Source organism: Micropterus dolomieu, linkage group LG17, assembly GCF_021292245.1.
Source record: "Micropterus dolomieu isolate WLL.071019.BEF.003 ecotype Adirondacks linkage group LG17, ASM2129224v1, whole genome shotgun sequence".
Lineage (NCBI taxonomy): Eukaryota > Metazoa > Chordata > Actinopteri > Centrarchiformes > Centrarchidae > Micropterus > Micropterus dolomieu.
The window spans coordinates 26,884,811-26,898,143 of NC_060166.1; the positions used below are offsets into that span (position 1 = coordinate 26,884,811).

At 38.9% G+C, this 13,333-nt stretch overlaps 1 protein-coding gene across 7 annotated transcripts in view; it reads right to left on the minus strand.

Annotated features, from left to right (window-relative positions):
• Window positions 1-1,861: 1,861 nt before the first annotated feature.
• The window catches only part of zgc:77784 (uncharacterized protein LOC402947 homolog), a 60,404-nt gene continuing 48,932 nt past the window's right edge, over window positions 1,862-13,333 (minus strand). For 5 of the 7 annotated variants that reach the window (XM_046074118.1, XM_046074117.1, XM_046074121.1 and 2 more), the window contains 11 exons: window positions 12,671-12,848; window positions 11,138-11,356; window positions 8,357-8,399; window positions 8,114-8,250; window positions 7,744-8,031; window positions 6,804-6,942; window positions 5,243-5,559; window positions 4,907-5,023; window positions 4,047-4,226; window positions 3,615-3,736; window positions 1,862-2,470 (listed from right to left, as the gene is read on the minus strand). In XM_046074118.1, the coding sequence (XP_045930074.1) occupies window positions 2,459-2,470; window positions 3,615-3,736; window positions 4,047-4,226; window positions 4,907-5,023; window positions 5,243-5,559; window positions 6,804-6,942; window positions 7,744-8,031; window positions 8,114-8,250; window positions 8,357-8,399; window positions 11,138-11,356; window positions 12,671-12,848 (1,752 nt within the window). In that variant the 3' untranslated portion in view covers window positions 1,862-2,458. The remainder of the gene's footprint in view (window positions 2,471-3,614; window positions 3,737-4,046; window positions 4,227-4,906; window positions 5,024-5,242; window positions 5,560-6,803; window positions 6,943-7,743; window positions 8,032-8,113; window positions 8,251-8,356; window positions 8,400-11,137; window positions 11,357-12,670; window positions 12,849-13,333) is intronic. The other 2 variants (XM_046074119.1, XM_046074120.1) reach the window with 2 other exon arrangements.

A 13,333-nucleotide genomic window follows, 5' to 3' on the forward strand; every position in this document is an offset into this window, starting at 1 on the left:
AAACATTTTGAGCTCATCTGCTTTTTTCCCCCTCATTCTCTCTGTTCTTGATCATGGAAAGGCATCTGAATTATCCAACACACATAACTTTACATCTAGTTTCAAGTCACAAAGAAAGATATTGTGTTCATTTAGCTCAAATGGACTGGACTTATTTCAAGATATCTGTCATATAGAGACATATGTCTCAGTACTTTCCGGTACAAATTCTGAGACAATCCAAACACAATTCAAAGCACAGCTGAGGCTGATGGAAATGTTTTGCAGGTATTTAGGCCTATTACATAATTTGTGCGCCCAATTTAGTAATTTGTCCTCTTCAAAAAATCATTTGCATACAACGTATGTATTAATGATGTATTAAGAACATTTTAGATTAAAAAAAACAAAACTAAATGATAGAGCCTGGGGATGGCGGTAATATTCAGAGAAAAAAAGTTGTACATTTACAAGCAAAAAACTTGTAAAGTGTTTTGGATTAATAATACAATATAAGAGTCATTGCAGACATAACAGAAGAGATGGAGCTTTCAGACATTTAGGCAGATATGAGGGACTGCAGCAAAGCCACTTGAAAGCACTAGTCACATCTTAGTTATAAATAACAGTTCTTCCCCATTTTTTATGCTTTTGGCCTACGAACAGAAGCATACTGGTTGGTGAAAGTAGCTTATATGTGACGGCTGTTGTTATCTGCATAACCTGCATTCAAAGGTTCACTGTGTAATATTTAGGAGGATCTATTAACAGAAATGCAATATAACTATGTTATCAGTGGTGTATAAAGACCTTACATGATGAACCATTGTGTTTTCATTACCTTCTAAGGGTCTTCTTACATGGACGTCACCATGTTGCGCCGCCATTTTTCTACAGTTGCCCATACAGACGAATGGCGCTACAGAGCGTGTTTCATCACTATGTTGAACACGTACAAGGAAGAAGAAGAAGAACAAGTAATGTTCAACTGTAGTAATAGTCGACTGGTTTATTAGAAGTAAGAAAAGAAGAGAAATTTGGACAAATAAAGGCCCACACCTATTTTTTAGCACAAGAACCAACAGAGCCTGTCTGTACCTTCTCCTTCGAAAAGGAGGGGTGAGAATAATCAGAATCTTTATTACCTCCTTAAATCTTTATTGCAAAAGGATAAATAAAGTGTACATGGGACATAAAGAAGTATACAGTACTTTGATTTGTGCAAAATCACGTATTGCAAATAGATATTTTGCGAACATGGTTATAATGGTTAGTTTGCTGTCCATGTAGAGTGAACTAGATGTCTGTGTTGTTTATTTGCTCTGATAATGCTAATCTAACACGTCTTTGTAGTAGGGTCCATGTTGATTCCACATTCCGATTTAAGAGCACATGAACACACACTAAATTCGGAAGAACGACTTCACAACTCGCACCATGAATGGTGAATGCACTATGAGCCATTTGTTTCAATTCGCAACCCTCACCACTAGATGTCACTAAAACTTACATTCTGAATCTTTAATATGGTACAGAACCTTTAATAACAGAGGCACATGTTAATCCTATGTTTTCCAAGTTTTTTTCTCGTAATTTGTGATTTCAATCTCAGCGGATTTGTTTTTCTTACAAATTTATGACTTTACAGGTGCAACTCAAAAACTTTTCACTTTTGGAGCTGCACCTGTCAGTCTGGGCATTCATCAAATTTTGCCACTGCGTTTCAAATCAAATTTAAATTCTTGTAAAGATGAAAAAATTTAATGGCAATCCATTTTCTAGTTTTTGAGATACTTCAGTCTGGAGCTAAGTAGTGGACTGACCGACATTGCCATCCATAGAGCTGCTGCTAGTAGCAATAATGTTCACACATGAACAGACGTGTTTTTGTAATAAATGTTTTATTTGGTTTAAAAATCTTGACAGAACTAACAGACTGGTGATCTACAGGGAAACCACAGAACACAGTCACACACAGATGAGAGATAAAAACAGTAATACACACAAACACTACACATGCACTGACACACACCCACGTGGTTTATTAAACACATTTTCTGCCTCATGTCTTCTCCAGTCTTCCGTCAGACACACACATCATGATTTCATGGTCAGGAGTAAACAGAAGATACATTCATTAATCTGCTGTACATTAATGTCATAGTTACATTTACTTCCCATTGCCTAAAAATAGCCGTATCTTTTAAACTCCGGATCCTTTTTCAGTAATATATCTGATCACATCTTTAAAAAATTGCAAATATGTCTATATACATGGAGAAAGGGTGAAGCAAATCACACAAAATAAATTATTAAGATTAAATAAAAATAGTTTGTGAAAAGGCAGATGGCTAGACTCAACTCTTTCCCTTTAGTCTTCAGTTTTTCATAAGATACCATGGCAACAGATTGGTGGTTCGCATAGACAGGAAATCATGGTGGAAAAAGGAGCTTGTCAGGTCATGTTATCGCCGTCTGTCTATATGAGGTTCTGGAAGAAAACAAACACAACACAGTGTTTGTTTTCATTAACACAAACATTTTAATAAGGTTCCCTTAAATGTAATATTAACTTCTTAAATTGTGACTAAAATATTTGCTTGTCCATGTTCTTTGGTGGACAAACATCCACCAGTTTTTATGCACATAAAAACTTATTCAGAGAAAAAGTTCTTGGTTGACATGGAAAAGTTGGTGTATGGATAAACACAAAATGCCACAAAGTGCAATGGAAACACACTGAACTGTGTGGAGCGATGAGAAGGAATAATCTTCCTCAAATATAACACGTAAAAAACAAACAATCAATAATATTTCCATCACATTTTCCACATTGTTTTCATTCCTTTAAGGACTTGCTCTCTTTAAGTTATGTAATCTTGACTGGAGAATTATGTATATAAACACAATGATAATTCTTCTGTATTTTCAATTTTCTGGAAATTGTGTTAGAATGTGTACTACATTTGGATGGAAACCCATATAATGGTTGTGTTAGCAATATTATATTGTTATATATTATAGTGATTGATTTTATTGGCAGTGCTTAAATTTAGGTCAGGCTCTAATGCAGTAGCCAAGTAAGTCTGCACTGTGTATCTGTGATTACAAATCTATGTTAATACTTTTCTCTCAGTTGTGAAAACATAACAACACCTCTGTCAGTGAGCAAACTACAACATTTTTATCTTTCAAGCCAACTGGAAGTGTGTTTAATTCTCAGAAGAGAGATTTTGAGTATTAAGTTAATAATTTATTTCATCTTTACCTATTAAAGCATAATAAGCATATTATGCATAAGCATAAACGCTTCTTTCAAACACCACCCTTATTTATGTGCATATGTACTGTACATTTACACACAAGAAAATTTGGGGACAGCACCCAAATCATTTTGCAATTGCTTATGCAGTACTGTATTCAACTTAGAGCGAATTGCAAAATGCTGAGTCACATTGTTAGATAACTACTTTTGGCCTTTGCTCAAAACCCATGGGAAAATCCTGCTACCCACTGTCTCAACGAAGCTGACAAGCAGCTCAAAATGCCCTCAGTTTACTGTTGAACTGACGGTGACCCCACACTATACAGACACAATGTCTGTTCAGCAGTTCCTACTGTAAGTCTAGACATACCTCATCTTTCCTTCGGCCAGCGGTGGAGGGTCGTGAAAAGACTCCTCCACCCAGGGACCCATAGCCTGACATCTGGACGTTGGGCAGGAAACTGGACTGTCCATACGGGATTACGTTTTCATCTGTGGATGACAAACAAATCACTCAAAGTTACAGCTGTATTTATATAGGTTAAACCCTAAGTGATATAGTAGATTAAAAATAGACCCCCTGCTACTAAAAGCAGATCTACTACTACGAGATTAATAACTGTTCATTCACTGGTGGCAGTTGGTTCTTTTTAAGTCAAACGGATTTGTCTGAAGCATCACAATAATACTAATAAACATATATTTGGGTTCCAGCTGTTGAAGCAAAATGCATTTGTTCTTTTATCATCTATCCTTGACATAGAATGATGTTAGAGAGGTGAGTATCACTTTTTGTGCTTACCCTGTGACGACCACTTTGTAGTTCCTCTCCTTTGGGGTGAGAAATGTTCTCCCCTCTTCTGAAAAGTAGGCAAATCGCTCCCCTCTTTTCTTTCGCTGTCGGTTTGGCTGCGGCTCAAAACATCAGCCAAGAGCTGCAGGGAATCATCTGTAGTGGGAGGGGCTGGTGAAGGGGGAATTTCTGCATAAGATTGATCAATGGTAATTAATAAACTACAAACAGAAATATGGCTTTAAAGCAAAAGTTTGACATTTTAGAAAATCTGCAGATTTGCTTTCTTGCCTAGAGTTAGAGGAGATGATTTCATCATTATTATCATTAGACCTGAAATAATGCTACCAGGATTTGTTTACATTTAAGATGTCTACAGCCATGAAAGCAGCTCTGTGAGACACAGTGGTGCTTTGAACTAAATGCTAACAGCAGCATGCTAAAATGCTCACACTGACAATGCTAACATGCTGATGTTTAGCAAGTATAAAGTTTACCATGTTAACCATCTTATTTTTGCACGCTAGCATGCTAACGTTTTCTAATAGGCAATAAACACAAAGTGCAGGTAAGGCTGATCGGAATGTTATTAGTTTCACACATATGTGAAATGTAAATAATAGAAAAGTAATTACAATTCAGCCTGTGGGGCATATAAATCTGTGTACAAAACATCATGGAAAGCCATCCAATAGTTGTTGAGATATTTCAATTGGTAGACTGCCAGACCAATGTTGCCATCCATAGAGCCAGGCTGCTACTGTGGTTATAAATGCTTAAAAAGAATCTTGTGAATAGTAATATTCCTCTCTCTCTTTTTTCCAAACCAAAACAGAAGTTAGATTGTTGTTACAAAGAGTGTGTTATACCTGCTTGGCTGTGTAGCTCTCTCCTGTGTTGTCCATCCTTTGGAGTTTTCTTCTTACTTCTGGATCTGTGCGCCTGGGCTGCGGGGCTCAACTCGGCAGCAGGAGCCGCAGATTGTCCTGACAAGAGAGCACACTGATGTCATCCTCAGGAAACTTAGAGGAAACTAAAGAACACTGAGCTGCACTTTGATTAAATGCAACATGATTTTCATGTACAAATACTTTCTGTTAGGTAACATCATAAACTAAATTATACATGACACTGTGGCGGTTGTGCGCTGCCTCCTGGGAAGTCACTTCCAAAGTTGTCACGCATTTAGCTGAATTTGAACTGACCTTTGCTGAGGCTTTCCCCCTTGAAATCTTCTGCCCATTGGCGGGTGTGGTACACCTCATTGGCATTTGTAAAAAGATCTGGGTTTGACTGAGAGACCAGGGAGCTTGAATGGTGACGGGCCAAGAGGTCAAAATGCTGTAGCCGTGGACTGTCGCTGGGCTTGTGTGTGTCTCGCTGGAGGGGGGACGTCAGTGTTATTGTCGTTGACGGCTCGTCTGGTTTGGAGGGAAGGCTTGAGAGTTCCTCCCTTGAAGTGTCCATCAGGTAGGTTCTGGCAGGCAGCGGGGGACACCAGTCTTCATCTTCCTCCTCAGAGCTGGAAAAAGAGGGACAATGAGTAATGGCAGTGTCTGAAAGGGAAACGCTGAGCATGTGAAGGCTCATATAATAAATGTAAAGAAAACAAGAATAAGAGTCTACAGGCATGCAGGCTCTGAAAGGCTGTACAGCAGTGCTTTGAGCTAAATGCTACTGTCAATGTTTACCATGTTCATCATCTTAGTTTAGGGTGACAGCAAGCCAACATTAATTTATTTGTTAATTAGCACTAAACACAAAAGCAGCTGAATGATAATATCAGTTTTTTACGTATTTGGTGATAAAGCAAAGCATTTCAGCTAATAATGGCACAAAATAAAAAGTTAAGGGATCACCAAAGGTTTTACAAATTTGCTTTGTTTGTACCAAATTTTAGGTCAATCCATCCAACAGTTGTTGAGACATTTCACACAAAACCTCTATAAATGTCAGTGTGCTAGTAAGGCTAGAGGAAATGTCAAGGGGATCACACAAGTCAGGAGGATACATCCTCTAGGCCATGTCTCTATCAGATTCAATGCCAATCCATCTGATATTTCAGTTTGGACAGACAAACCAACATTGCCTTCCATAGAGATATCCCACTAACATCCATCCATCTATACATTGTCAACCGCTTATCCTGCGTACAGGGTCGCGAGGACCACTAACATGGCTAAAAATATTAAACATGTGAAAAAATATATGTGGGTAGAGAAAGAATTCTTAAAAAAAATAATTGCATTCATATAAATGAAAAAGGGAATTAAAATAGAGTTAGAGAGAGCAAGAACCACCTCCGTGATTTCTGTTGTCACTTCAGTGCCGTCAGGGCTAATTTAATGACGGACATGTCATTGAAAGTAGAAAGTACTAATCCAGACTGTCAGATGGCGGCTAATGTCATTACAAAAGACACGGCACAGTCAGAACAGCCCTCCCTGTTATGTCTGCAATCTAATCTGTCAGAACTAGTTTTGATGAAACGCCCCCCCTCTGTAACCCCAAAGCACAATCTACTCACTGCCCGCAGACACAACTGTTGTTAATTTGAAAACTCCCCAGATTTCAAACTTCACTTAAGTTTTGTTTGACAGCCTTGGCAGAGTTACAGGGCAGGTTTGATATCCATCTGCCTTAACTCTCTCTGTCATGAAGGTGAAGTCAGAGGTCTTGATGCTAATAATAAAAACTGAATGAGTGAATATCACACAGTACAAAAGGCAATTGTGTTCTTATAGGAGGTACAAAAAAAGGTCTCACCTGTGCTGCTCTTCTTCTTTTCCTGTCTTTGTATGACTTCTGTCTGTGTTGGCAGGAAGAGGCAGTGACAAAACATCCACCCAGGTGAGAGGGGCTGACTTAGACGAGGATCCGGTGGACCTCTGCTTTTTCAGTTTATCTATGAAAACAAAATGCAATATGTCAGATAGTGTACAGGGTGTTCTCTCCACCCTGACCCTGAGGCTGAAACCATAGCTCATTCTAAATGATAAATATCCTCAGCAAAATACAGGCTTTTAAAACCCTTCTTTATTGGAAAAGCACCAATAATTATTCTGTATCTGTCACATTATGGTATTTCATTATCTTATTTTAATGAATACTTATATCGACATATACACTATTCCATACATTGGAATTTTCACCTGTTGCCATACTGTATGCAATTACTTGTGTTATTTTTTTGGACTTCTTAGAGCAGAGTCATTGTATAATGAGTGGCAGTGGGAAGATGACGTTGCTTTCAAAAAGCAGGAAGCAGGAGCAAGCTTGTCTCAGTAACAAATCTGTTTTCACTGGCCTTAATCACTTTTTCCACCTGCATTATTTAGATGTTTCAGCAATTTTCTTGCATATCCCATTTTTTATTGTGGAAAAAAATTTTTTTTTAGCATTTTTCAATTATCATGTCTGATGTGAAGTGTACATTGTATTTATAATTTAAAGTTTATTCAAAAAGTCTCAAGCTTCATACTACATTACACAGTAATTCCCTGATAAAACTAACTTCACTTGAAATGACTCTAAATTTCCATATAGGGTTAAGGGGGTTAGAAAAAGTATGATTTTCCTTTGTAAAGATGCTATTATATAAAAAAATATAATTCCACACAAACTGTATCAAAAAAGGTGAGATTTAATCACATGTCTTCCCTGTTTTATGAATTTAAATGTATTATATAGGCAGAAAAACTCTCACCACTGCTTTTCTTGGTGTACTGGAGCTTGGCATATTCAGACCCAGAGTGACCAGACTGGATGGTCCACTGGTCCAGGTCCTGCTCCAGACCCACAAGGCCATTATTTGACAGTACTGGGTTGCTGCTGTACGGGTCTGGACCCTGGGTGTAGGACGTACTCGAATAGGTGTCGTAGTACGCCAGCAGGTCGTCCTCAGCAGCTGTGTTGATGGTGCTGTAGATGGGACTGTCGTTGGACGCTGTGCTGTGTTTCTCTGACTGGTTCGGGTAGTTGACGATACCAACTGCTGACAAGCAAATGTTCATTTACATGACAATTATCTATTGAGTATTCTAAAATGATTACATTCAAAGTCAGAGAGCTCTTACCGTTATAATATCTGTCTGAGTCCAGTTTCCCAGAGCAGCAGTTGACAGACTCTTTGCTGTTATGAGCGAGATTTGGAGTGGGCCAAGAGTCAGCTAGCCAGGGGTAGTTGCCCATATTTGATCCTAATAAGCCAGGCCTGGAAAGAGAGGTGGGATTAGATTTTTTTAATACATTTTCTTTTTAAAATACACAGTAAAATACACAGAGGCAAAAGTGATCTGAATCAAATCATAATCTTTTACCCTCCATTGATGATTCCAGATCCTTCACCATGAGCAAAACCAACTGGAAGAAGAAAAGCTTGTAGTTATAAATCTTGTTTTACAGCAGAAAATATAAAGCTTTCGTCAGAAGTTTTCAAAAGATTCACTGAAGGGTCAATACAGGGTTTAAAGGAACAACGTGTAAGAATTGAGACTACTATCCACATGTTTAATTGATACTCTAAATACCCCTAAAAATAGGGGGCGGCATATCACATATCAGCTGAGCAACCGAACTGGGATCAGCAGCCTCCCAGTGATCCAGGACTTAACAAAGCCTCCATGACCAACAGAGGCCAACTACCGAGGTGATTTACAGCAGATCTGACCAGGACTCTGACCCCGGGGACAACAGCGACACAGCAGGTGCAGGCGGGGACAGAAGAGGAGTCAATCGCGAGAGGACTGAGAGGGAGGTCGGGCATCAGAGAGGCAGCGACAATGTGTAGAGCCAGACCATTTTACAAGTGTGTGAACTAAGGGTTAACTTCCACCAAACCAGAGTTGGTGATTATTGGAACTGTGTTTTATTTAGTTTCTGTCAAGTTCGAATGAAGTGTGATTTACACTGAGTTAACATGGCATGAAATTTGGTGAAAGACAGAAACTTGAATTCAGAAGGTGTGCATTTTTACACGGAGAATATGTATTTGTCAATATGGGACAACATTTGTTTCTTGACATTTTGAGTTCATTTTGTTTATATACAAGACTAAAAAAGCTAAAAGAGCTTTTGTAACGTAGTGAACTCGCAGCTTGCACACATCTCCCAGTTGAAACAACAGGGAGAGACCTAAGCTATACTACCCGACTATCATCCCTGGGGCTGAAAAATGAAGCCAACATGGAAGCGCCAAACTTGCAGTTGACTGAATGGCCACTTGAGGCCGGCTCCAAAAGCAAGGCAATCCCCATGGTCCGCCACGTTAAAACGCCTAACTTTACAGCAGAAATACTTTTGCCTGGTACAAAAACTGTTTTGGTCTCTATTGCTAATTTCCCCATTCATGATAACTGTGTGGGGGGTGAAGTCAGGCATTGCCAACATGGCGTCGGTCACATTAAGCGGCTCTTTAGAAACCTATGGGTGACATCACACAGACTATGCCCATGTTTTAGACAATCTACGATTACAACACAGGGCGGGATGCGGCTAGCTCAGTAGCATGCTTTAGAAGATATCTCTGCGACACAATACATGGCCGTGTTCTATATAATGTCAGAACTGTTAGGCTACTTCTTCTCATTCTAATGATAATGTAAGTTAATTTTTTAAACTAAAATTATGTACATATTTTACATATTGGATCTTTAAGAAGGCTGATTTTAGTAGACATTTTATTTAGATACACTGTTGCCCTACATACACACAGAGGCACACAACAGATCTATACACAGTATATCTGCAATATATAAAAAAGCACATGTCATTTGTTTAAATGCTTCTATGGCTGTATCTACAGTCTGTGGTATCTAAATTAACAATATGATAAAAGAATCCATACAAAAATGTGAATCAATACAATGTTTATATGTATGTTAATAGTATGGCAGTAATAGTTGGTGTGGAATATTTATGGGGAAATCAAACGGCATATGTTTTGCTTATCTCTGGGCTGTCCATTGAGTATTTATGAAAATGAGCAAATATCTCTCAAAGTCAGAAAACAACTGATGTGTTTATGTGTTCATGTGCCAAAGGGCTTATTCCAAAAGAAACTGCATGTAGCGGTTACTGTTTATATATGCTTCAGTGTTTTCCTATATTACAGCCTTAAAAACTGCCCAGTGGGGATAAATACATTTTAATTAACTGAATTTGTAATGAAATTGCATGCAGCACCTTGCGAAATACAAACTAATAGAAAACATTCATCACTGCTGGAGATATGCCCAGCAGCCTATTAAAAACTCTGTCACTGTCACTTGTTGAAAACCAAAGCTGAAGGTTTGCTGTACAACAATTGAAGTCTTTTTTTCTTTGTAACTTCACCATTTTTATGAACAAGAGAATAAGAATCAGAAGGAGCTTTATCGCCAAGTAGTGTTTTACACATACGAGGAATTTGCTGTGGTGATAAGGTGCCACAAGTAGACAAACATACAGTCAACATAAATAAATGTGGAAATATATAAATATGGAATTGAAGAACAACGTTGCAGATATATATACATGTGCATTATTCTGGGTCTGTGCCATGCAGAAGTAATGTAACAGAAGAGAATATTGTGTACATATAAATATATAAACTGACAAAATAAAAATATACAACAACAAAGATCAACAATCAACAACAAATATGTGCGATCTGAGCCCGACACAAGATGAAACGGTATTTACATGTGCAGAGACATTTGTATCGTTTGCAAGGGGTGAGTGTCAGTGGGGGACCCGGGCCTTGTTAATGTGGCTAGTTGCAGACGGGAAGAAACTGTTTTTGTGGCGGGAGGTTTTGGTCCTGATTGACCGCAGCCTCCTGCCAGAGGAGAGAGTCTGAAACAGTTTGTATTCGGGGTGGGAGGAGTCAGCTGCAATCTTTCAGAGTCAGAGCTATTTAATGAATAAGATGTAACATCTAAAGAGTTCTGAAAATCATCCTGCTTTTTACATTTTTAAGGAGCAATCTCCCTGACATCAAAAATCCCCAACATTGTAATCAGAAATTCCTCTTTAGTGAGATATTCCAGGTAAAACTTCAAACACCTGTTATGATGCTAAAACCTGATAAAGATAGACAAGTCAAAGCCTTTACCACGTACCTGCTGGTGTGTATGCGAAGGATGTGGTATAGTGTCCCAGCTGCTTCCTCCTGCGGTGTCGACAGTACAGCCAACCAGTGAAGCCCATCAGCACCAACCACGCAGCCACGCCCAGTCCTGCGATGAAGGCTGGCTGGCGGACTACACCTGTGATCTGCTCTGAAATGCTGATGTTACCACCTTTTTTCACGGCCGTTGAAGTCTTGTCTGGTGGGAGAGCTAAAAGAAAAGTAGTAGAGTTTAAGACAAAGTAGAGACCTATCAGCATTGTTATTGTGACCTTTTATGCCATCCTGTATCATTTAGATTAGATAAAACAACAATGTAGTGACAGAGGGGGCAGAGCTATACTCTCATCACAGTGGGGGCGAAACTTCAAGTCATTTATACCAAGTTTACATGACCCTGGACTCACTCTGAAAGTCCACTGAGTCCGTCTGTGGCTGACGGAGCTAATCTCAGCCATTCTAGTCAATGCTTGTGCTCACACCAGAAGTGCTGCAGCATGTCCCAGAAGTGTCTCTGCGCTCTAGAGGGAATACGCAGCCAGTGTAATTTTGACAGAAGCCTCGTCAAGTAGCACCGGGCAGGAATTCAAACACAGTAACGCCATAAAGAATCCGGTCAATTTAAAAAATAAAATACCCTGTACACACTCCCAATCGTATATCAACAGTAAACACGGTTAAAACAGACAAAAAACTTAATCACAGTAGAAGCAAAACAACAAGCACTAATCATTCTTGTTGGAAGTGAACTGTATGTGGCTTTTTCGTTTAGCCGTGTCTAATCAACTGACTTTAGTTTAGCATAAAGACTGGAAACATGAGGTCAAACATCTAGCCCGACTCTGTAAAAAGGTAGAAAAGCTCTTAAGCTCACAAATGAACGTGTTATATGTTGTTTGTTTAACCCGGACCAAAAGTGCACTGTAAAAATGACACCTGTGGTGTCATCGTTTTTGCAATGTGATTTTTGTATGGTTTAAACAAACAAGATACTGAGTTTTAGACATGCTGGTAGGCAGATTTTGTTAGCTTTTGTTAGCTATTTTCAGCTGTTTTCAGACTTTATACTAAGCTAAGCGGCTGCTGGCTCATGTTAAACTCACTCATATTTACCATACAGATATAAGAGTGGTATCTATTTTCTTATCCAACTCTCAGCAAGAAAGTAAATAAGCCTATTTCCAAAATGTCAAACTATTCCTTCAAAAGCAGAACGTAAAGTGAAGAAGAAAAAGATCTCCGTTTTACTTTGAAATGTCACCAAATAACATCAAATGTGTTATTAATTATCCAAACTAAATAAATGCTAACATTTAAAATGTACTTTTAATAAATGTCTCTGATTCTTGACTAACACTTTTTCACACTCACAACATCAGTGTTGATGATGCCTCTGTTGTAAAGTCATTCACACAGCATAATCAACATTCCAGACCCAGCTTATCGGTGGTAAACTAAGACTGCTGAGAGTGCCTCTTGCCATATTTCTCTATCTGTAGTAGCTGTAACAGTTTGAGTGACTCACTGAGAAGCAGGCTGACAGGTGGGCTTTGAGCGCCCACACCCAGGCTGGTGACAGCAGCCACCAAGACGGTGTAGCGGACGTCAGGCAGCAGGCCTGTAATCAGGATGGACAGAACTGCTCCGTCCACTGTTCGGTTTATATGGTCCTCCTGCTCCATGCTCCTGCCTAGACACCAGACCTGATCGACATCAGAGATGGGGGATTAATGATTTAATCTTAAAACATGTAAACACACAGACATTCATTTATCCTGCACAACCTGTGACAAGATGTGGCCTGTTATTATAATATGACAGACTCCAATAAAAACTTTTTAAATTTTTTTGGCATTGGAGCTTTATCTGATGGAGGATGACAACAAAGATGCAGCAGAGATAAAAGAGAAAGAGATGTCAATACAATGACAGTTAAAAGCCAGATTTAAAATCCTGATGTGGCAAAAATACGTGCCGGCTGGCATTCGGTTTATGTGTTAAATGTGTTGCTCTCCCATGAAAAAGTGCACTGATATTCGTTTTATGTGACTCAAGATGGGTTGTTTTTTCAGTAAATTATTGTTAAGATGTCAAAAATAGTGACAAATGTTCATATGAAGTTCCCAAAGCTCAAAGTCCTATTTAAGAAAGTCTTTTTGGAGGGGGGGGGGGGGGGGGGGGGGGGGGT